The sequence below is a fragment of the Seriola aureovittata genome, chromosome 19 (genome assembly GCF_021018895.1).
Source record: "Seriola aureovittata isolate HTS-2021-v1 ecotype China chromosome 19, ASM2101889v1, whole genome shotgun sequence".
Classification (NCBI taxonomy): domain Eukaryota; kingdom Metazoa; phylum Chordata; class Actinopteri; order Carangiformes; family Carangidae; genus Seriola; species Seriola aureovittata.
This window is the reverse complement of record NC_079382.1, coordinates 15,359,110-15,375,889: the sequence shown is the minus strand read 5'-3', so window position 1 is coordinate 15,375,889 and position 16,780 is coordinate 15,359,110. Positions and strand designations below refer to the sequence as shown.

The following is a 16,780-nucleotide window of genomic DNA, read 5'->3' as shown; positions in this document are numbered from 1 at the left end:
GAAGAAAAGGGCTGGTACTAGACATGCCATTCAATGATGGCATTAACATTTTTTTGTTTGTTTGTTTCTGTCTGTTTTTGCAGACTCGAAATGGAAGATAAAGCCAGAGTCAAGTCAGTATCAGTGTCAGAACGGTGCTGTAGTGACCAATGACGAGGTACACACTGTGGATTGCCTCCAGATCTGCAGCGAGGAGAGAGCAACAGAGAAGGGAACGCAGGAGGTGAAGTCGACTGAATCAAACCGACGGCCATCATCATCATCATCCAAACACAGTGTCAGTGAGTCCAGAGATTTGCTCCACAGTGGGGCAGGAGGACCAGAATCCTCTACATCCCCAGATAATCTACCTCAAGAGGAGCAGGGAAGCAAAGCCACACGGGCAGCTAAAAGCTCCTCGCCGAAAGCTCGCAGGGGCAGCACAAACACGCCTTCACCACCTGCAGCGAGGACTGAGAAGAAACAGAGATCCAGCTCAAAAACAGTCAGCCCCAACCGGGATGTGACAGACAAGAATACCACAGCAGCCCAGAATTACCACGCCGAACAGATGAGCAAGTAAGTCACAAATAATTCAGTTCAGCCGAGTTTGAAATTAGTCATGCGATGTTGAAATCGGTGCCAAAAAAAATCACATCTTTCTTTTCTATATTTCAGGCTGGAGCAGGAGCTGAGGAGGCTGAAGGGTGAGCTGCAGGCGACCAGGCAGAGCGAGCAGGAGCTTCGAAGTCACGTCTGCAACTTAACAAACAGCGAGAGGAGCCTGAGACCAGAGGTTTCCCTGCTCAGACAGTCCAACATGCTGCTCCAGAGCAAGTGAGTGATGCACCGAACCCACAGGGGAAAGCTTGTCTCTGGCTCCTTCTGTGGGCTGTTTGACACGTTGCATCAGTCTATAAATGAAAACTAAGACAGGGATGTATGCAAGCAGAAACGGGGCTAGGATTAGCAGGAGGCATGCAAACAGCATTTTGGGTTCACAGTTACTTGACAGATTTTTTTTATCCTCTACCAGAGCAGGGCACCAATTAATATCACATCATATTTCATATTCAACTATTGTGGCTTAAAGTTGTTGTCCTTAATTCTCAAACTACCTGAATATTACTGAAATCTAAAGTCTTATCTGGTAATACAATTTTTTGAATAATTTATTTGAATATTTCGGTGTACTGTAATGAACATGGATTACAGTTTTGATTATGTTATTCTGAATACAATTATTTTAACTAACCATGGTAATTGTTTCATAGTTATCACAATATTAACACTCACTCTCACCAATTTTCTTTGACTGTGCATTTTTTTTTAGCACAAACGGCGAATACAAGGCGTTGTTTTCCTGAGTTCAGACATTTTCTTTAAGCATATGTTCTGTTTCTCTTATTGACACAGTTTTATCTTAAAAAAAAAAAAAAAAAAAAGAATACACTAAGTTGCAAAAATCATGCTGAAAAAAACTGACTTTATAATTTAGTCCATCCAATTACAGATGAACTCTCGACACATTTCCTACATCAAAGCCACATCCACCAGCCAGAGGCTTTAAATCTTTTTGAGATGAGCATGTTATGCACAGTTTGGATCAGCGCCACCAGTTCCAATAAGACATGCTCCAGTTTTTAAAGCAAGGTGCTTTCCAGTGATTCAGCAACTACAAGGATGATGAGAGACATTTCAAGATGTGCTGAAGTTAATCTCAAACAAGTCTATTTGGATGTGGTGGTAACCCACTTATTCCTTTATTTAATGCTGGTAGTTTTGACCTTATTTAAAGTGAGGTTAATGTTTCTCCTTCAGGATTCTGTGTTTGACTAAAACCAAGCAGCGCGACAAACAGACCAGTGTGATGCTGGAGAAGAAGACCAGAGCAGAGACGGAGGCCAGACTCTCTGCTGAGAAACAGTTGGCTGAACTTCTGGCTCAGAAACTGGAGGAGGCAGCCAGCACAGCACGGAGCCTATCAAACAGGTAAATCACACCTTTAAATTCCCTGCTATTGAAGTGGCTCAGTGCATGAAAAGTAAAGCTGGATCTGCATCTTATTTGCTACTGAATAAAAATTTAATTCTGCTGTGACTATATAGCCAAACATTTGAAGAAATGTTCAAATTATGCTCAATTTGCTTTCTTGCAAAGAGTTAGACATGGAGATTTGTACCACATTGATGTCTGTGTGTTCGATATGTAGCTACAGCTGGCAGCTGGTTAGCTTAGCTTAGCATAAAGACTGGAAACAGGGGGAAACAGTTGGCCTGGTTCTGGAGACACTTTGGTTTTTGTTTGATTTAAACAAACAAGATGTTAATTTGTGAGCTTTAGATGTGCTTGTAGGCAGAGCCAGGCTAGCTGTTTCCCACTGCTTCCAGACTTTATGCTAAACCAAGCTAACTGGCTGCTGGATGTAGCTTCATATTAAACGTATAGATATGTGAGTGGTGTAAGTCTTCTCATTGAACTCTCAGCCAAAAAAAAGCCACTCAAACATTTTCCTTAGATTTTTTCATTACATGTATAGAATATAAAACATAAGGCCAATGTAAATACAAATGAAATGCCATGTTTCTTTCTGTGTGATCTGGTCTTCATTTCAAATGGAACCCCTCTCTTACTGCTCAAAACTGTTATTTTCTCCATCTCCTACACCAGGCAGGAACACTCTGAAACCCAAATGTTAAGGAAAAGAGTTAAAGATCTAGAGACAGAGTACAAACAACTACAGCTGGAGTATCAAGTGAAAGAGAGTCGGGTGGTAGATCTAGAGAGTGATGTTGAGGTATCTTTTTCCTCTGTTTGGGAATGAACTTGTGAGTGTCTGTGAGTCTCAAGTGGTCCAGTACTCAGTTGTCTTCAGTTTGGTCATGTAGTCATGTAGTAGTTTGGCTGTTTGAGTTGTTGTTTCTGATTATTTTTTTTTATGTGTGTGATTCTTTGTGTTTGTAAAATTTTATTAGAAAACTGAATAGTTTTTGGAGAAATTAAGTATTTTTTTTTACTTTTATTTTGGCCTGCAGTTAACATATTTAACTTTGTCATCACATCAGTATTATTGGTTGTTTTTGTCTGACATCAGGTGTGTGCATTGTTGTACTGTGTGATTTAATTTTAGTGGCATACTCTCCATGAAGCATGCTGAAACAAAAGCCAGGTCTTTCAGAAAAAAAAACCCCCAAAAAACATTGCATAGTTACTGAGTGCAGGTCAATAAAAGAAAATGTTAAAAGTTAATGTTAACACAGAAAGAATCATCCCTCAAAATATCTTGCTAATAATGTGCAGCTTTTGTGTTTTTTTGAATGGCTGGCCAGCTCATTATCATTGTGTGAAAATTGTTTTGTCTGTAGTCATTGGTTCCCTAAGTGAAAGAAACTAAACCCATTTCCAAAATAGTTCAAGTAAGAAATTGGAAAAATTGACTGAAATCTAAAAGCTGCAAAAAATACTTAGGAAACCAAAACACTGACTCCCTTAGGTGGTCACCACAGGAGGTAAAAACTGCCATTTTCAAGTTTTACACTTGTTCTCACTCTTGATTTGTTCTTGGACTCAGGCTTTGGGAAAGTACCGCTGTGTGGAGAAAGAGACGGACATGCTGCTGTCCACTCTGTCAGCCATGCAGGAGAAAGCTCAGCATCTGGAGTACAACCTGAGCGCTGAGACTCGCATCAAACTGGACCTGTTCTCTGCTCTGGGAGACGCCCGCAGACAGCTGGAAATCGCTCAAGGTTCACACGCTTTGTCTTAACATAATATTACTTTTGCAACTTAATTTTAAAATCTTGCACATACTTAGTACTTTTGATCACTCTACTTACCTATCTGCCCACCTCTACTTGGCAGTATACTGTGGTCATGTCTGTTTGTCCTGTTAGGAAATCTAAGAATCAGATTGGAATTAAATTTGAAGAACACAAATCTAGGGCCAGAAGCACCACCAAGTGGTCTTAAAGCAGTTTCTTAAATTTTGGCTCAACTCCTCAACATTCAAGTGTTTTTTCACCAATTCTACTAAAACAGTTCCCCAGCCAAGGTAATGATATATTTAGATGAAAAACATAGTTATTAATCTGTTTTTTTAATATTCCAATTATTATTTAGCAGCTTTTATGAATAATTTATTTCTCTTTCTGTTCCTCTGATTCATAGATTTCACCTATTGATTAACAGTCTTGCAGGGGACTTTAACAGTTGAGACGCCTGTATATGAGGGTGTTTTTTTACATTTGGGGAAACTTGGAGGCAAGATACACAATATTATGAATTGGTGCAAATCAAATACATTTGTCTATCCTACAGATAAAGTGATGAAGCAGGACCGGGAGATAAGTGAGATGAAGCAGAAGATTGCGGAGGTGATGGCCGTCAGCCCCGGTGTTTCCTACATGGCACCTCGGCCTCCGGTGCCACAGTATCTCACCAAGTTACTCAACTCTGAGCGCTACATGCTGAATCCACGAGCACTGATGTACCAGTGTCTGAAGAAATAAAGGATGCCAGATCGTCAGACCTCCTCGTCAGACCCACCCATCCTAAAGCATGAGAGGGAGGGGTTTTATGGATTTTATTACAGAGCTAAATGACACCACAAAGTCATCTACTTCTTGCCATGGGTGGAACCAGAACGAGTTTCCAAAGGTTGAATGCCTGCAGCTGCACTGATGGTGCTAAGTTGACATGGTTCTGTATATTTCATGTTTCCTCCCACAGGGAAGGTTGAAGAGTTTCACTCCAAAATTATTTATCTGATATGCAGAGCTGCTGTAGGCACAAGTTTTATTTGAAGATAGACCCGTCCTAACAGTGTAAACCATCTAATTGGGATGCAGCAGAAAAAGCACATCTCTAATAGTTTAAACATTAGAGGTTTTTGGTGCTTTTTACACAAGAGACAAGTGAATAAATGAAGTGTTTCCTAAACAGCTGTAAATGTTTTGACCGAAAAGCTGGATCCATGTCACAGATTTCTGGTTATTTAAGTTCAAAATCTGCAAGTAGATAAATCTCACTGCCCTACAGACCCACTAACAAGTCACCTACTGCAGCTTAAAAGACCTGAAGACAACTCTGTACGACGTGGTTCCTAGCATGAAAGTAAAATTAACCATTCAATGTTATTCAAATCTTATTCTAAGTATTATTATTCTTATAATTCTTATTATTATACAAATTAGTGAGATTTCAAGAAATATTATCACCTTTGTTTTTTTAAAAGTATTATTGAAGAATTATCTTGATCTGCAGTGATACTGATAAAATCTTTCAAAATAACATGGTCAAATTTTAGCTGATTCCTGAGTCAAATGATTTTTGGTACTTATTAGAAGAAAATGATCTAATATGCCTTTTTACTTGTCATAATGGGAAGAGGACAGGCATTATTAATAACATGAATGATGGCTCTGTTCTGTTCAAGTGTCCCAGTAAGCTTTGACAGAGTGACAGTGAGCCAGCATGCACGATACCAGGACCCTGAAACTGGAGCAGCTAAATAGAATTCAGTCATTATTAATTACACGTCTGCTTTTCCTACTGTGACATGTCAAAATGTCTTCTGTGGAAAAAAGGCTTATTAATTAAAATGTATGTTCTTAAGTGTTTAGGATTTCAAGCTGCAACAGTTAGATGTGAAAACTGTGGACCATATCTCAGTTCATGTCATACTCTAGTATGATTATAGAGAAATGATATTATAATAATTAATTATGTCCTAGCCCTAGTTAGTTCTGTTTATGGACTTCCATTTAATTTAAAATTTAAAGTACACCTTGATTTGATAAAATTGAAATATACTACAGACAAGTCTCTTAAAGCATAAATCAAATTATTATCTGACAATATTAGCATATTCTATTTTTTTTAAGTATGCAAGAGGATGTTATTGTCGGTGCCTGTAAATACAGGATTAAAATTATTTGAATTGTGCTGAAATTCAGACAAAAGTCATGGGTTCATTAAAAAAAAACACTTTTTAAATCTAAATTATACCGTTTTTTGGAATGAGACCCTTCAGAGTTGGAATATTTCTATTTAAGAGGTGCCATCTTGTTCTGAAATTTCTAGACTGCTCTGTGGAAGTTTCCTGAGGACAGTAAGTGATGCGAGTGACCTGATGATGTTGAGGAGATGCAGTAAAAGGAGCTCACTGTGAGCGGTGGTTATCTCTGCTTGTTTCCACTGACAGCTAATAACTACATTTTAATGCGTGGCAGCTCTCTGCTTCACAGTGGCAAACTCTGAGAAGAGAGAGAGTGTGAAAAAGTGAAGTGACTGGTTGCCACTTTGGTTGGTTGGCCAGAATTCGACTTTGTCCATGACTTAAAGTGGAGTTGTGAATAACAAGGAATGGTGTTGGCCAAACATGGTTCATGAATTTAATTACTGTGCCTATATACATTACTTTCAAACTGGGAAGTAAAACACAAATTTTATGTGAAAGAGTAATGTGTTTGAATTGAAGTGCTATGTACTGTTTTTGTAGTTTATTGTTTCGTTTTTTTTTTTTTTTTTTACTCAATGTACAGAATTGACAATACCCACGTCGCTGAAAAACACTCATTGGATGTCACCATTTTGGTAGCTTTTTATTTAGGGTGTGTTTCTAGGGCGTTTTATATGAAAAATATTTTTTAAGTCTCGCTGTACTTTTATTATACTGCTGTAATTTTGTACGGCAATGTGTTTGTCAGCATGAAATGTGTTTTATTCAACTGTTATTTGAGCACACATTGTGACTTTAAGTATGTACATGAATATACTTGTACAAGGGCTACAGTTTTTTTTTTAAATTTTGAACAAATTGTTAATTCAGACAGTGATGCTCTGAGGATAGAGATCACGCTCCTGATACACCAGGATGGGTTTTTGTATAAATGATTTAAATAAGTGAATTTTGTTCGATTTATGTGTCCGTGTGTGTACATTATTTAAGTTAAAATGTAAGACTCAGTTGCAACTTAATTTTGTAATCCTTATGACATAACTACACCAAGATGTACCTACTGCAAAGGAACTACAATATGAATCCACAGTGAAATTGACCTTTGGGATTTACAATGTCATCACTTCATAATTTTATCATATTAGACATTTGTGTTAAATTGAGTCATAATTAGAAAAGAAAATTAATTCTTGAGTTATGGCCAAAAATTAGTTTTGTGGGGTCATAAAATTGAGTGAAATTAATACAATTACATTTACTCAAATTTAATGAAATAAAGACAAATTAACTCAAATAGATAAAATGTACTCAGTTTACTGAATTAAATTACATTGAGTCAAAATACTTACTTAATTTCTTAAAAAATGTTTTTTTAAATATTTTAAATAAAATGTATTTACATTAAATTAATGCAAATTACATGAAATTAACTTTTAAATTATTTACTTTATGTATTCATAAACTAATAAAATTTACTCAAGTTCAAATATATTGAATCAAATTAAATAAATGAAATTGAATTAAATTTATACAATTAAATTAGGAGGGATAGGTGTTTTTTGTCAATCTTTTGCACAAAGGTGTGCATGTCAACAAATGCTACGTAAGGTAACCTTGATCACAGCCATCCTCAAAAGTGCTTCAGAGGCACAGTTCAAACACAAGATGACACCAAGCAATGCCATTAAGTGCTGATAGTGTAATTTTTTATTTCAGGAGGTGAAAAAAGGGGGTAAATGCGTAGCAGAAACAGACCAGTGTCCAGCATACAGTGTACAAGACGGTTACAAGCATGCCAGGCAGTTCCACACTTGTATCGCGCAGTATCTACAGACCCTAACAGAAGGTAGTCATAGCATAGAGTAGGCAAGACTTGATCACTGACTTCAGTTTTAATGACGCCATTTCCAATCATCTATCTTCCTCCTGTTGGTGTGAAGAAGCCAGAGGCCACAGGACATTTCCAACAGGATGTAAAAGTGTACAGTAGTGCAAACCAGCAGAGAGATCCTCAAACATTTAACAGATAAGATTGGTCAGAGGCAATAACTGAATTTCTAAGTGGCGAGGGCACATTTTTAGCTATGGTGTCACACAATGCCTCAGCCATGAAGGAAAACAAATGCTTCAGAGACGAAATCTAAATGTTGACGGGCTTAAGCTGACAAAACACTATTTGCATGATAAATTACTTGAATCTATCGCCATTGATTTAAAAAATAAAAACTGAAACAACTCCAGAAGCAAGCTTGTTGCATGCATCAGTTTCCATTTAGACATAGAAAAGCACACATGCAATCACCAAACCTGTTAACAAACACCCGTCAAACCGTGTGCTCAAATGCCAAAGCATCTTCACATTGATCTAAACCAACCTCTACGTTGTAAAGTGCCACCTAAAGACAACTTATTGACCAAGCCCTAATCGGTAAGTGCTGCGATGGGCTACTTGAAAACAGAAGCTAGCAATAGTTGGACCACAGTCGACACCCCTTTTCATAGAAAATAACAGCATGGTTTAAAGAAGAGAGCGAGGAGAAGGAGAGCAAGTAAAAGTATACATTCAAACAACCACCGGCCTTAGTGCTGGAAGTGAAGTACAGTACACACTCAAGAAAAGATACACAAATAAATAGTTAGATTTTTAATATTTTATCGGTAGCTCTTCAGATTGTGTTGCAGCTGCGTGTTTCATGACTATGTTGATATAATTACAGAATTTTGAAGTGACGTTGCATCTGTTGTATTACGAGCTCAATGCATTTGAGAGTCTTCAAAAACTGATACAAGGTAGGAAGATGCCTCACTCACTGCTCAAGAGAAAATTTAAAAGGACCACACAACCAGACTTAACCTTACAACACCATAATACATACACTTCAGTATGCCGGGACAAAGATTTTTTTTTCATACAGACAACTATCAAACAATTTTACGTAAAAATGTTTAAAATACACTTTTAATACTGACTTAAGGAAAATACTGCTGTTATCCAGTTTTATTTTGCTTACCTCCACTTACAACTGGAAGAAATAAGCCAAAAAGTGGAAACATTTGTATTTTCCTTTAAGTTGCAACTAGGATTTCCTCTTTTAAAAGAGAAGCAGATGGCTGTATTGGGTGGGAGGGAAAAAAAAAAAGAAAAAAAAAAAGATAGAAAGCCAACAACCACTTAGTGGCAGCTTTTCCCACCAGAAGATACAAGGACAGGCTTCAGGATCTGCAATCAGACCAAGGCTTCCTCCCCTGTCCTCGCAAAGCTTTCCTGCAACTCAGAGGTGAAGCAAAAAGCTAGTCCTGTTGTAGAGGACGAGGAGGGCTGAAAGAAGGCCTGACAAGTCCTCTGCTACGAGGAAACGGTCACCGGATTGAGAGAACCATTCCGGCTGTAGAACTTGGAGAAGGCCTCTTCAAGAACAGATGCAAGTCGTGGCTGATCACCCTGAAATGGAGACACAGCAGGGTAAAAAAAATGATCTTTTTCTGTTAAACGCTGAAGCTAGAGTGTTGTGGTTATACTAAAAATAGCATGAGTGTTGAGGTTTTTGGGGGAGTCATGGTGATGAACAACGAACCTCACTGATAAATCCCAGCTGAACAAGCTCCACAGCCAGCTCCTGTACGTTCTCATCTGGACCAAAGTACAGAACAGTCAGAACACATAGTGGCTAATGAGGTGTTAAAATACCTTAATTGTTAAGATGTCACTCATTTGTCAAAACAACATCATGTCAGTGTTATAAACTAAAAAAATAAGGGATGCCACGATCACGATTTTTGCTGCCAATAGCAATAATGCCGATCTATTGATCACGTATTTTTAATGAAAATTGCCGATTATGATCAGTGGCCAATCAATCAGGGCATCTCTACAAAAAAAAATAATGTGCTTTTAAAGGATTTCAGTTTGTCACTTAAATGATTAAAATGTACAAAGTTGGACTGCCAGGAAAGGTTTTGATAAACAGCTTCCCATATTGTGTATATGATCTACCAGCACCCACACAGAACACACCAGAACACACTAAATGTAAACAAAAGTCTGGTTTCAATGAAACCTGCAGAGTGTACATATGACACCGCACAGTACAGAACAGTGACAATGTTCATGTTGGTTACATGTAACAACTGCAAATGTGTGCACACGCCAAGTATGTTAATAACTATTAAGTGATCTTATACAAACAGAGATACTCACTTGGTAACAAATCACAGCTCAAGTGCCTGTTCAATTTATCCTCAAGTTTCAACAGCAAGGTCAGCTAAAAAGAGAATAAAAGAAGTCATTTATTGCACTATGACTCCTATGATACCTCCCTTAAAGTAGAAAGATTACTTTATCGCTCATCAGACAGACTTACATGATGCTTGGCGCCCTCATCAACAGGCTCAATATTACACTGCATCTGAAGGACCTGGGAAACACCAAAAGTACCAGCTTAGTATTTGGCACATGAGCATGCAGAAGCTGACTGGAGAAGGCTTTTAATTAAGCGCTAAATTCAAATCCTAAAATCCAATCAGTGTCCTTAGTTTTAGGAATGTTTTGGTATTTTATTCTACATTTAGAGCACGACTTGTTTTGACGCACACAAGGAGAAACTTGAGGTCACCCACTCTGTTCAGCATTCTTCCATTTCCAGAATTTCTAATCTGTAGTTTTCTTCTCCCTTTTATTCTCACCTTCTTTTCTTTGTTTCCAGGATTTAGATAGACTTTCAAATATCTGATCTAGTGGACTTGTATGATTAAGTTTTTGCACCAATTTCATTTTTCACTCAAAAAGAAAAGTGATAAAATTAAATTAAATCAAGTGTTTATGATTTGCTGCAATTTAATTTCATTCCTACATCTGTAATTCAGATTCAGTTCTTACCTTCCTGGTCTCGAGCTCTGCAGGTTCAGGGGTGGGGGTTTTGACTGAGGGGGGCACTATGGGTGACTTCACCGCCTCCTGCTGAGGCTGTTGTGGACATGGAATCCCGAATGCAGTCAGGGGATAGATCCCATTCCTGATTCACCAAAGAGAAAAAAAAAATGCACAATTTCAACTTGGGACATCGAGTCTCTTTCCTTCCAATGTGGCAACTACAAATTATTTCATGTGAAGTTGTAACCTGAACATTGGAGGGTATTTTAACTTTTAAAGAGGTTTTTCTGAGCCTTAATATATATCATGTGCATTCCATACAACAATTCACATCACTGACTTTGCACATGTTGATCCCGATCAATACAACAGCAATTTCAAAGTTTTGTGCTCAATCACTTGTTTCAGTTGCGGGTGAGAAGCTCTCATTTTACTTTCCCCACCTAATTTTGATCTGAAATCTCCAAATCACAAGCCAATCTGTTTCCAAGTGCAGTATGTTCCCTTAATTGTTTTCTTACCTTACATCTTCCAGAAACTTGTCCAGTTCAAGGGCAGGGAACTGAGAGAGTCTGAAGCACAAGACAAACTCTTACTAATGCTGAACATTTAGTCAGTCAGGACCAAAGTGTCAGTAAATAAAAAATAAAATAATTTGTGCACTGTTTTTTTAAAAGCTGAGTTACATGGACAAATTTTCATTTAACTCTAAACTCTAAAACAGTCACATAAGTTCAAAAACTGTAACATTATTCTAACTTGCATTAACTGTCACCTAAACTTTTACAACTACAAAAATTTCCTTTACTTCAAATTTTTTTCATCAAACAATTGCTGGTGTTTGATGTACTATGATACTGTTTGATATAATAAGATACTCAGACTTACTTCATCTGAACTCCATCCTTGGCCTCAACAATCACCAAGTTAGGATCCATGTTCTTTGTCATTTCCTCTAAAGCATTTTCTGGAATCATATCTACAGGTAAACAAACAACACTTCAATTAGACAAGAACATTCACCCATGATAAGTTTCTTTTTCCATTTTCCAAAACACACTTACAGATAGTTTTTGTGACTGTGTATGCTGGGTTTCTGGGGCTTTGTGCCCTATATGGTATATGAAAGGCGGCCGGTTGGACACATCATCTGAGGCTGAGTAATGAAGTTCCAGCTTGTAAATGATGGTCTGTATATTTGGTGGCCTTGGATATGTTCAATAAGATTTGAAGCTGACATAAAAAAGGTCCAGGGTTTGAAAAATGATCTGTATCTGTATCGTCAAACCAAATAGACTAATTGCCAGTGTTCATACCGATAAAACAACATATATACAGTATGTGTGTTTGTGTGTGTATTTTCACTCACGCTGGTGGCTGACGATGCAGTGCGCAGCCAGCAGCTTCAGTAAGGGCACCTCAAACAAGGCCTGGTGAAACAACAGCTCCTTAGCTGTGGGTCGCTTACTGGGATCTACCTCCAGACACTTTTGGATAAATTCCTGAAATAGCGTGGGTTGGGGGGGGGGGGGACAAAACAAAAACTAGGTTGTGGATCTCTCTTCCAAACAGCTACAAGCTTGAAATACTTTGCTGTCCTCCACTCACCCGTTGCAACGGGTCCTCTAGGGACTGAATGGCACTGTTTATGGCTTCTTGGGACACATAAGACGAATCTCCATTACTCTGGATTTCCAACACAGCCATCTGAGGAAGTGATTGGACAAAAGAAAGGTGTAAATTAGAACTGATTCATAGACACAAACATAAAGTAGTAGCCACTCTCTTTTACATAACGCATTCTGAAGACATTGGTCATCATTTTACACGTCAATTTAAAATTATTCATCATTCAAAAAGTATTTCCCCACTTCCTTTCTTACAAAACAGAGATAACTGTCATTCTGATTTCTGTTTTTGTAACAGCTGGAAAAAGCTTTTAAAAAAACTGAATTTCCAAGTTAATAACAGCACGAAGCATGTCTAAAGCTGGGATGACTGACACGTTGGTTAAGAAAGCAGTCTTAAATTATGTCAGTATGTGATGTGTGATGAGTGATTTCCTCTCACCTCTAAGGCGCACATTCCAAAGGAATAGATATCCACGGCTGTGGTAACATTGGCAACAGCTGAAGGTAGACAAACACTGATCAGTATCACAGAAATACCACAGCACACCGCAGCTGTATCTTGAGACAAATGATACACTTGTACGATCTTACCTCCATATTCTGGAGCAAAAAAGTGAAGGCTTTTCTGCTCTTCCCGACAGGTTTTCACATGGTTGTTAATGGTATCTGGGGCAACTAAAATAGTGGGAAAAAAAGACTTAACAACACTAATACTAGATAGTAAGGCTAATATTACTGGTAAAAGGCAACAGCAGTATAGAAAAGAAATAAAATGATTGATGAACGACATATAATACATATATTGTGTCACCCTGTGGGTTACAGGCTTTTATTTTTGGTTAGGGATTGTTATTTTGTATCATGTGATATGCGATTGTAGGTGGTGCTGTAATTTTTTTTGTCTGTATATATAGCCTGCTTTTTGTCCACATGGATATGTATCTAATGAATCTCTTACTGGTCCAAACATAACTCTTTAGTGATCTCTGAGTTCTACCTGAGCCGATCTTGATGAGGCCATTGTGCTGAATGAAGATGGTGTCACAGGTCAGGTTGCCATGGATGATGGGAGGTTCACAGGAGTGCAGGTAACTGGAGACAAGAGACGGAGGGTAATGTGGTTAAAAATGCTTACAAACCACTGACTGTAGCAGCTGGTGGTTTTCAAAATGTTTACCACATTCATTTTATCCAAACATAATTTCTGAAACTGCTCTGTAACACAGCTGATTATCTGAATTTGCAGGAAAAACCTTTCTAGGACTATGGATTGTGCAATACCTTATACCAGGATTACTTCATAAAAACTAAGTAGCTTACAAAAATTTTTTTTTAGACTAACCTCAGAGCAGACAGAATCTGTGTGCACCAGCGCTTCCAGGCCTGTCAGAAAAGAAATGTGTTACCAGAAGTGAAAGTTCATGTAAAATAGGTTAAAAAGAGAAACAGGCTAAACAGGATAAATTAGCTGTTTCTGACTTGTCAGCATCATTTTGAAGGAACTGCATTTAAAAATCTGTTAGTGAGTTACAGCAGAGCTTTCACACCTTCTCATTCATGGTCTTGTGATTTTTCTTTGTCTTTTTCAAGAACTGCTTGAGACTTCCTGAAGACATGTATTCAGTGATGAAAATGACCTGAGACAAAGAAAAGCAATGAAAGAAGATGAGAACAAAAGGTCTTTATACTCTTCTTTACATGATTAGAAAAAGAAAATGGGATTTTTTTGGATGATTACCTACCCTCACTCTGTTCTCTTTAACATCCGTCCAATATTTGTGGAACTTCACAATGTTCAAGTGCTCCAGCTGGATCAAATTATCGAACACTGCTTTGACTTTTTCCTGCAGGAGGAAAAAAAAAACAGAGGAAATTACTCATTAATATATAATGCCTCACATTTTCAACTGTAACATATAACTATTAATAAAACTGGTGCAGTGACTAATACGTCTGTCTTAGTGGTGTCAAATTTATCAAACACAGATTCAATGCATTTGAAATTAAGTTGAACCATTAAACACAAGTGAGCTCACTGTGTTTTAACAACCTATTCGTTTTCATTGGCCTGGCCTTCTTTTGGTTCTTTAGTATGTTGACTAAGCTGTTGAAGAGATTTCCACAGGTGTAAATGAGTGTCCATTAAAAGTATTTCTGGGTTAAGATCCATACAGACCATCAGCCATTTAACAAATAAGAAAATGTGTATTTAAAAACTGTCAGACAAGGTCAGACAGTCTATGAAAAAATGGTCAGTGAGCAATTCAAGCTACTACAGTTGTTTGATTATGTACCTCACCCAAGAACAGACTGAGTGGTTGCACAGAATTACACTTCAATTCTGAGTTTTTTAGGTTTTTGCCTTTATTTGACATTGGGGAGGGAGAGGTATGACACGCAAGTTCCCCTAGCTGGGAGTCAAACCATGGACATTGCATTAATGCAGTTAACCACTAGGCCACTGGGGCTCCCCAGTCCCTACATGCCATTTTGTAGTTTTTTTTTATTTCAAAAGTAGGAAACAGACAGGATCTTCAATTGATACAATTTTACTGCGACCGAGATGACAGTGAAAAACTCAAAACCACTTCTGAAAGAAGCAAAACCACCGAGTTAAATGCCTGAAATTCCAAAACATATGCGCAAGCAAGAGCCTCAAATACCACTGGTCTGCTTCCATCCTGCTGTTCAAATTTCTGAAAATTGTTTTTGCAACTACATAGGTACAGTTTGTACTTTGCTACCCTGCTGGCAGCAACAAGTCCAGCCACTTGCCTAAGGAGCTTAAAGTGAAAGGAGAAATGAAAACCTGCAGGCTTTCACATTGTTAGCAAGATCACAGCAAACAAAGCAACCTATCACACAAGAAAACAATGCTAAACACCATGTCGAGATATTTCATTCCTGGTAGATATAAATGCCCTCCTCTTGCTGACATCATCCTCACAATAGTGCTGCAGTGCTTCAAACATATCTGTCTACATCGGCCTAACCCTGTACCCACCTCTTGTAGTTTGAAATTCTTCCTTTCTGAGAACATGACCTCATTCCACACCACCTCAACTCCTTCCTCAGTGTCCATGGCCAAGTAAGCATTATCGATCCCAGGGACATTGCGCTGATTCACCTTGGGGAAGAAAACAAAATAATGCATCAGCTGTGATACACCTATACCCTAATAAAGATAAACCTGACTTCTTCTGCTGACATTATCCCCCTACCTCTTCTCTGCGCTTCTGCCAACGTCCACACGGGCTTTCCTCCAAAATCTCTGACTCATCCTCGCTCTCCTCTTCCTCATCCTCTGTGGCAGCAGTGGCTGGAGGCTGGGTCACCATGGACACAGGAGGAGACACCGATGACACTCCTTGACCCGTGGGTGCAGGTGCCATCGACTCAGGCTTCCCCTCCTGGACGATGTCCGGGGCCTGTTTGTTCTCTCCCTCAGACATCCTCTCAGTTGTCAGGCCCAACAGCCTGCTGCATGATTCAGAAAAACCCAAACACAGCATCAGTATCACAGACCACACGCGCTGACTTGTTAACTGTTGATAAATACAAAACTTGGCAATTAGATCACATTTTAAACCTAGCTTGACAACTAAGATATGCACTTGGTAGCTGTAGCTGGCTAACACCGGTGCAGAAGAGGAGTAACTTTGCAAAAGAAGTTAGCTGAATTAGCACTCTACAGGAGAGGCCATTATAAACCGCAACACAAATATGAGTAAAAGTAGCACATATTGATGGACATACGTGATAGGACAGGAAATGTGACGATGCCAGCTCCAGTTTAACAGACTTCCACCGTGGCAGCCCGATCTCAGCTGGTTATTTATCTCCGCTGGCTGTAAATCTTCTCGGTTTCTCAGCGGAGTCGCAGCTAGCTCTGTGACGCTGCTAGCTCCTTGGCTACGGTACGTTACTAACTTCACAACACGGGACAACGGCGGAAACCACCGGCGACCATTTAACTAACGATGACGACTCACAATGAACCGTGGTTTTATTCACTTTAAATGTCTCCTGAGGTTTACCTGCTGGCCAGCTAACCAACTAGCTGGTTCGCTGTTAGGTAGCGACAGTTTTAGCAGCCCACCGCCCCTTGCTGCTTCTCAAGACTCCAGCTCCGTTAATGTGAGTAAACTCCACAAAACAGCAACATCCTAAACACGTTTACTGATGAATAACATAACTTCAGCTCACAGAAACTCGACTGGAGACACAAAGAGAGCTTAATGATGCCAATCACTTTATATCCGCGGACACAACGGCTGACTGACTTGGGAGCTAGGTTAACATGTAGCCACATATGATGGCGACAACTTACAGATGCACACT

General features: G+C 38.7%; 2 protein-coding genes across 2 annotated transcripts in view; one reads left to right on the top strand and one right to left on the bottom strand.

Moving 5' to 3' along the window:
- The window catches only part of si:dkey-12h9.6 (macoilin-1), a 37,208-nt gene extending 30,325 nt beyond the window's left edge, over positions 1 to 6,883 (top strand). Inside the window, exons 7-12 of the mRNA XM_056405250.1 lie at positions 84 to 558; positions 658 to 816; positions 1,801 to 1,971; positions 2,650 to 2,776; positions 3,551 to 3,725; positions 4,297 to 6,883. Of these exons, the coding sequence (XP_056261225.1) occupies positions 84 to 558; positions 658 to 816; positions 1,801 to 1,971; positions 2,650 to 2,776; positions 3,551 to 3,725; positions 4,297 to 4,487 (1,298 nt within the window). The 3' untranslated portion in view covers positions 4,488 to 6,883. The remainder of the gene's footprint in view (positions 1 to 83; positions 559 to 657; positions 817 to 1,800; positions 1,972 to 2,649; positions 2,777 to 3,550; positions 3,726 to 4,296) is intronic.
- A 739-nt stretch (positions 6,884 to 7,622) lies between these two features.
- Positions 7,623 to 16,780, bottom strand: nrbp1 (nuclear receptor binding protein 1). Its single transcript, XM_056363185.1, has 18 exons — positions 16,196 to 16,780; positions 15,661 to 15,919; positions 15,444 to 15,566; positions 14,182 to 14,283; positions 13,987 to 14,076; positions 13,782 to 13,822; positions 13,437 to 13,531; positions 13,031 to 13,114; positions 12,879 to 12,937; positions 12,417 to 12,515; positions 12,178 to 12,310; positions 11,697 to 11,787; positions 11,330 to 11,380; positions 10,815 to 10,950; positions 10,300 to 10,353; positions 10,137 to 10,200; positions 9,514 to 9,569; positions 7,623 to 9,380 (listed from the first exon to the last, which is right to left on the bottom strand). The coding sequence occupies exons 2-18, from the start codon at positions 15,889 to 15,891 to the stop codon at positions 9,285 to 9,287; spliced, it is 1,605 nt and encodes a 534-aa protein (XP_056219160.1). The 5' UTR covers positions 15,892 to 15,919; positions 16,196 to 16,780; the 3' UTR covers positions 7,623 to 9,284.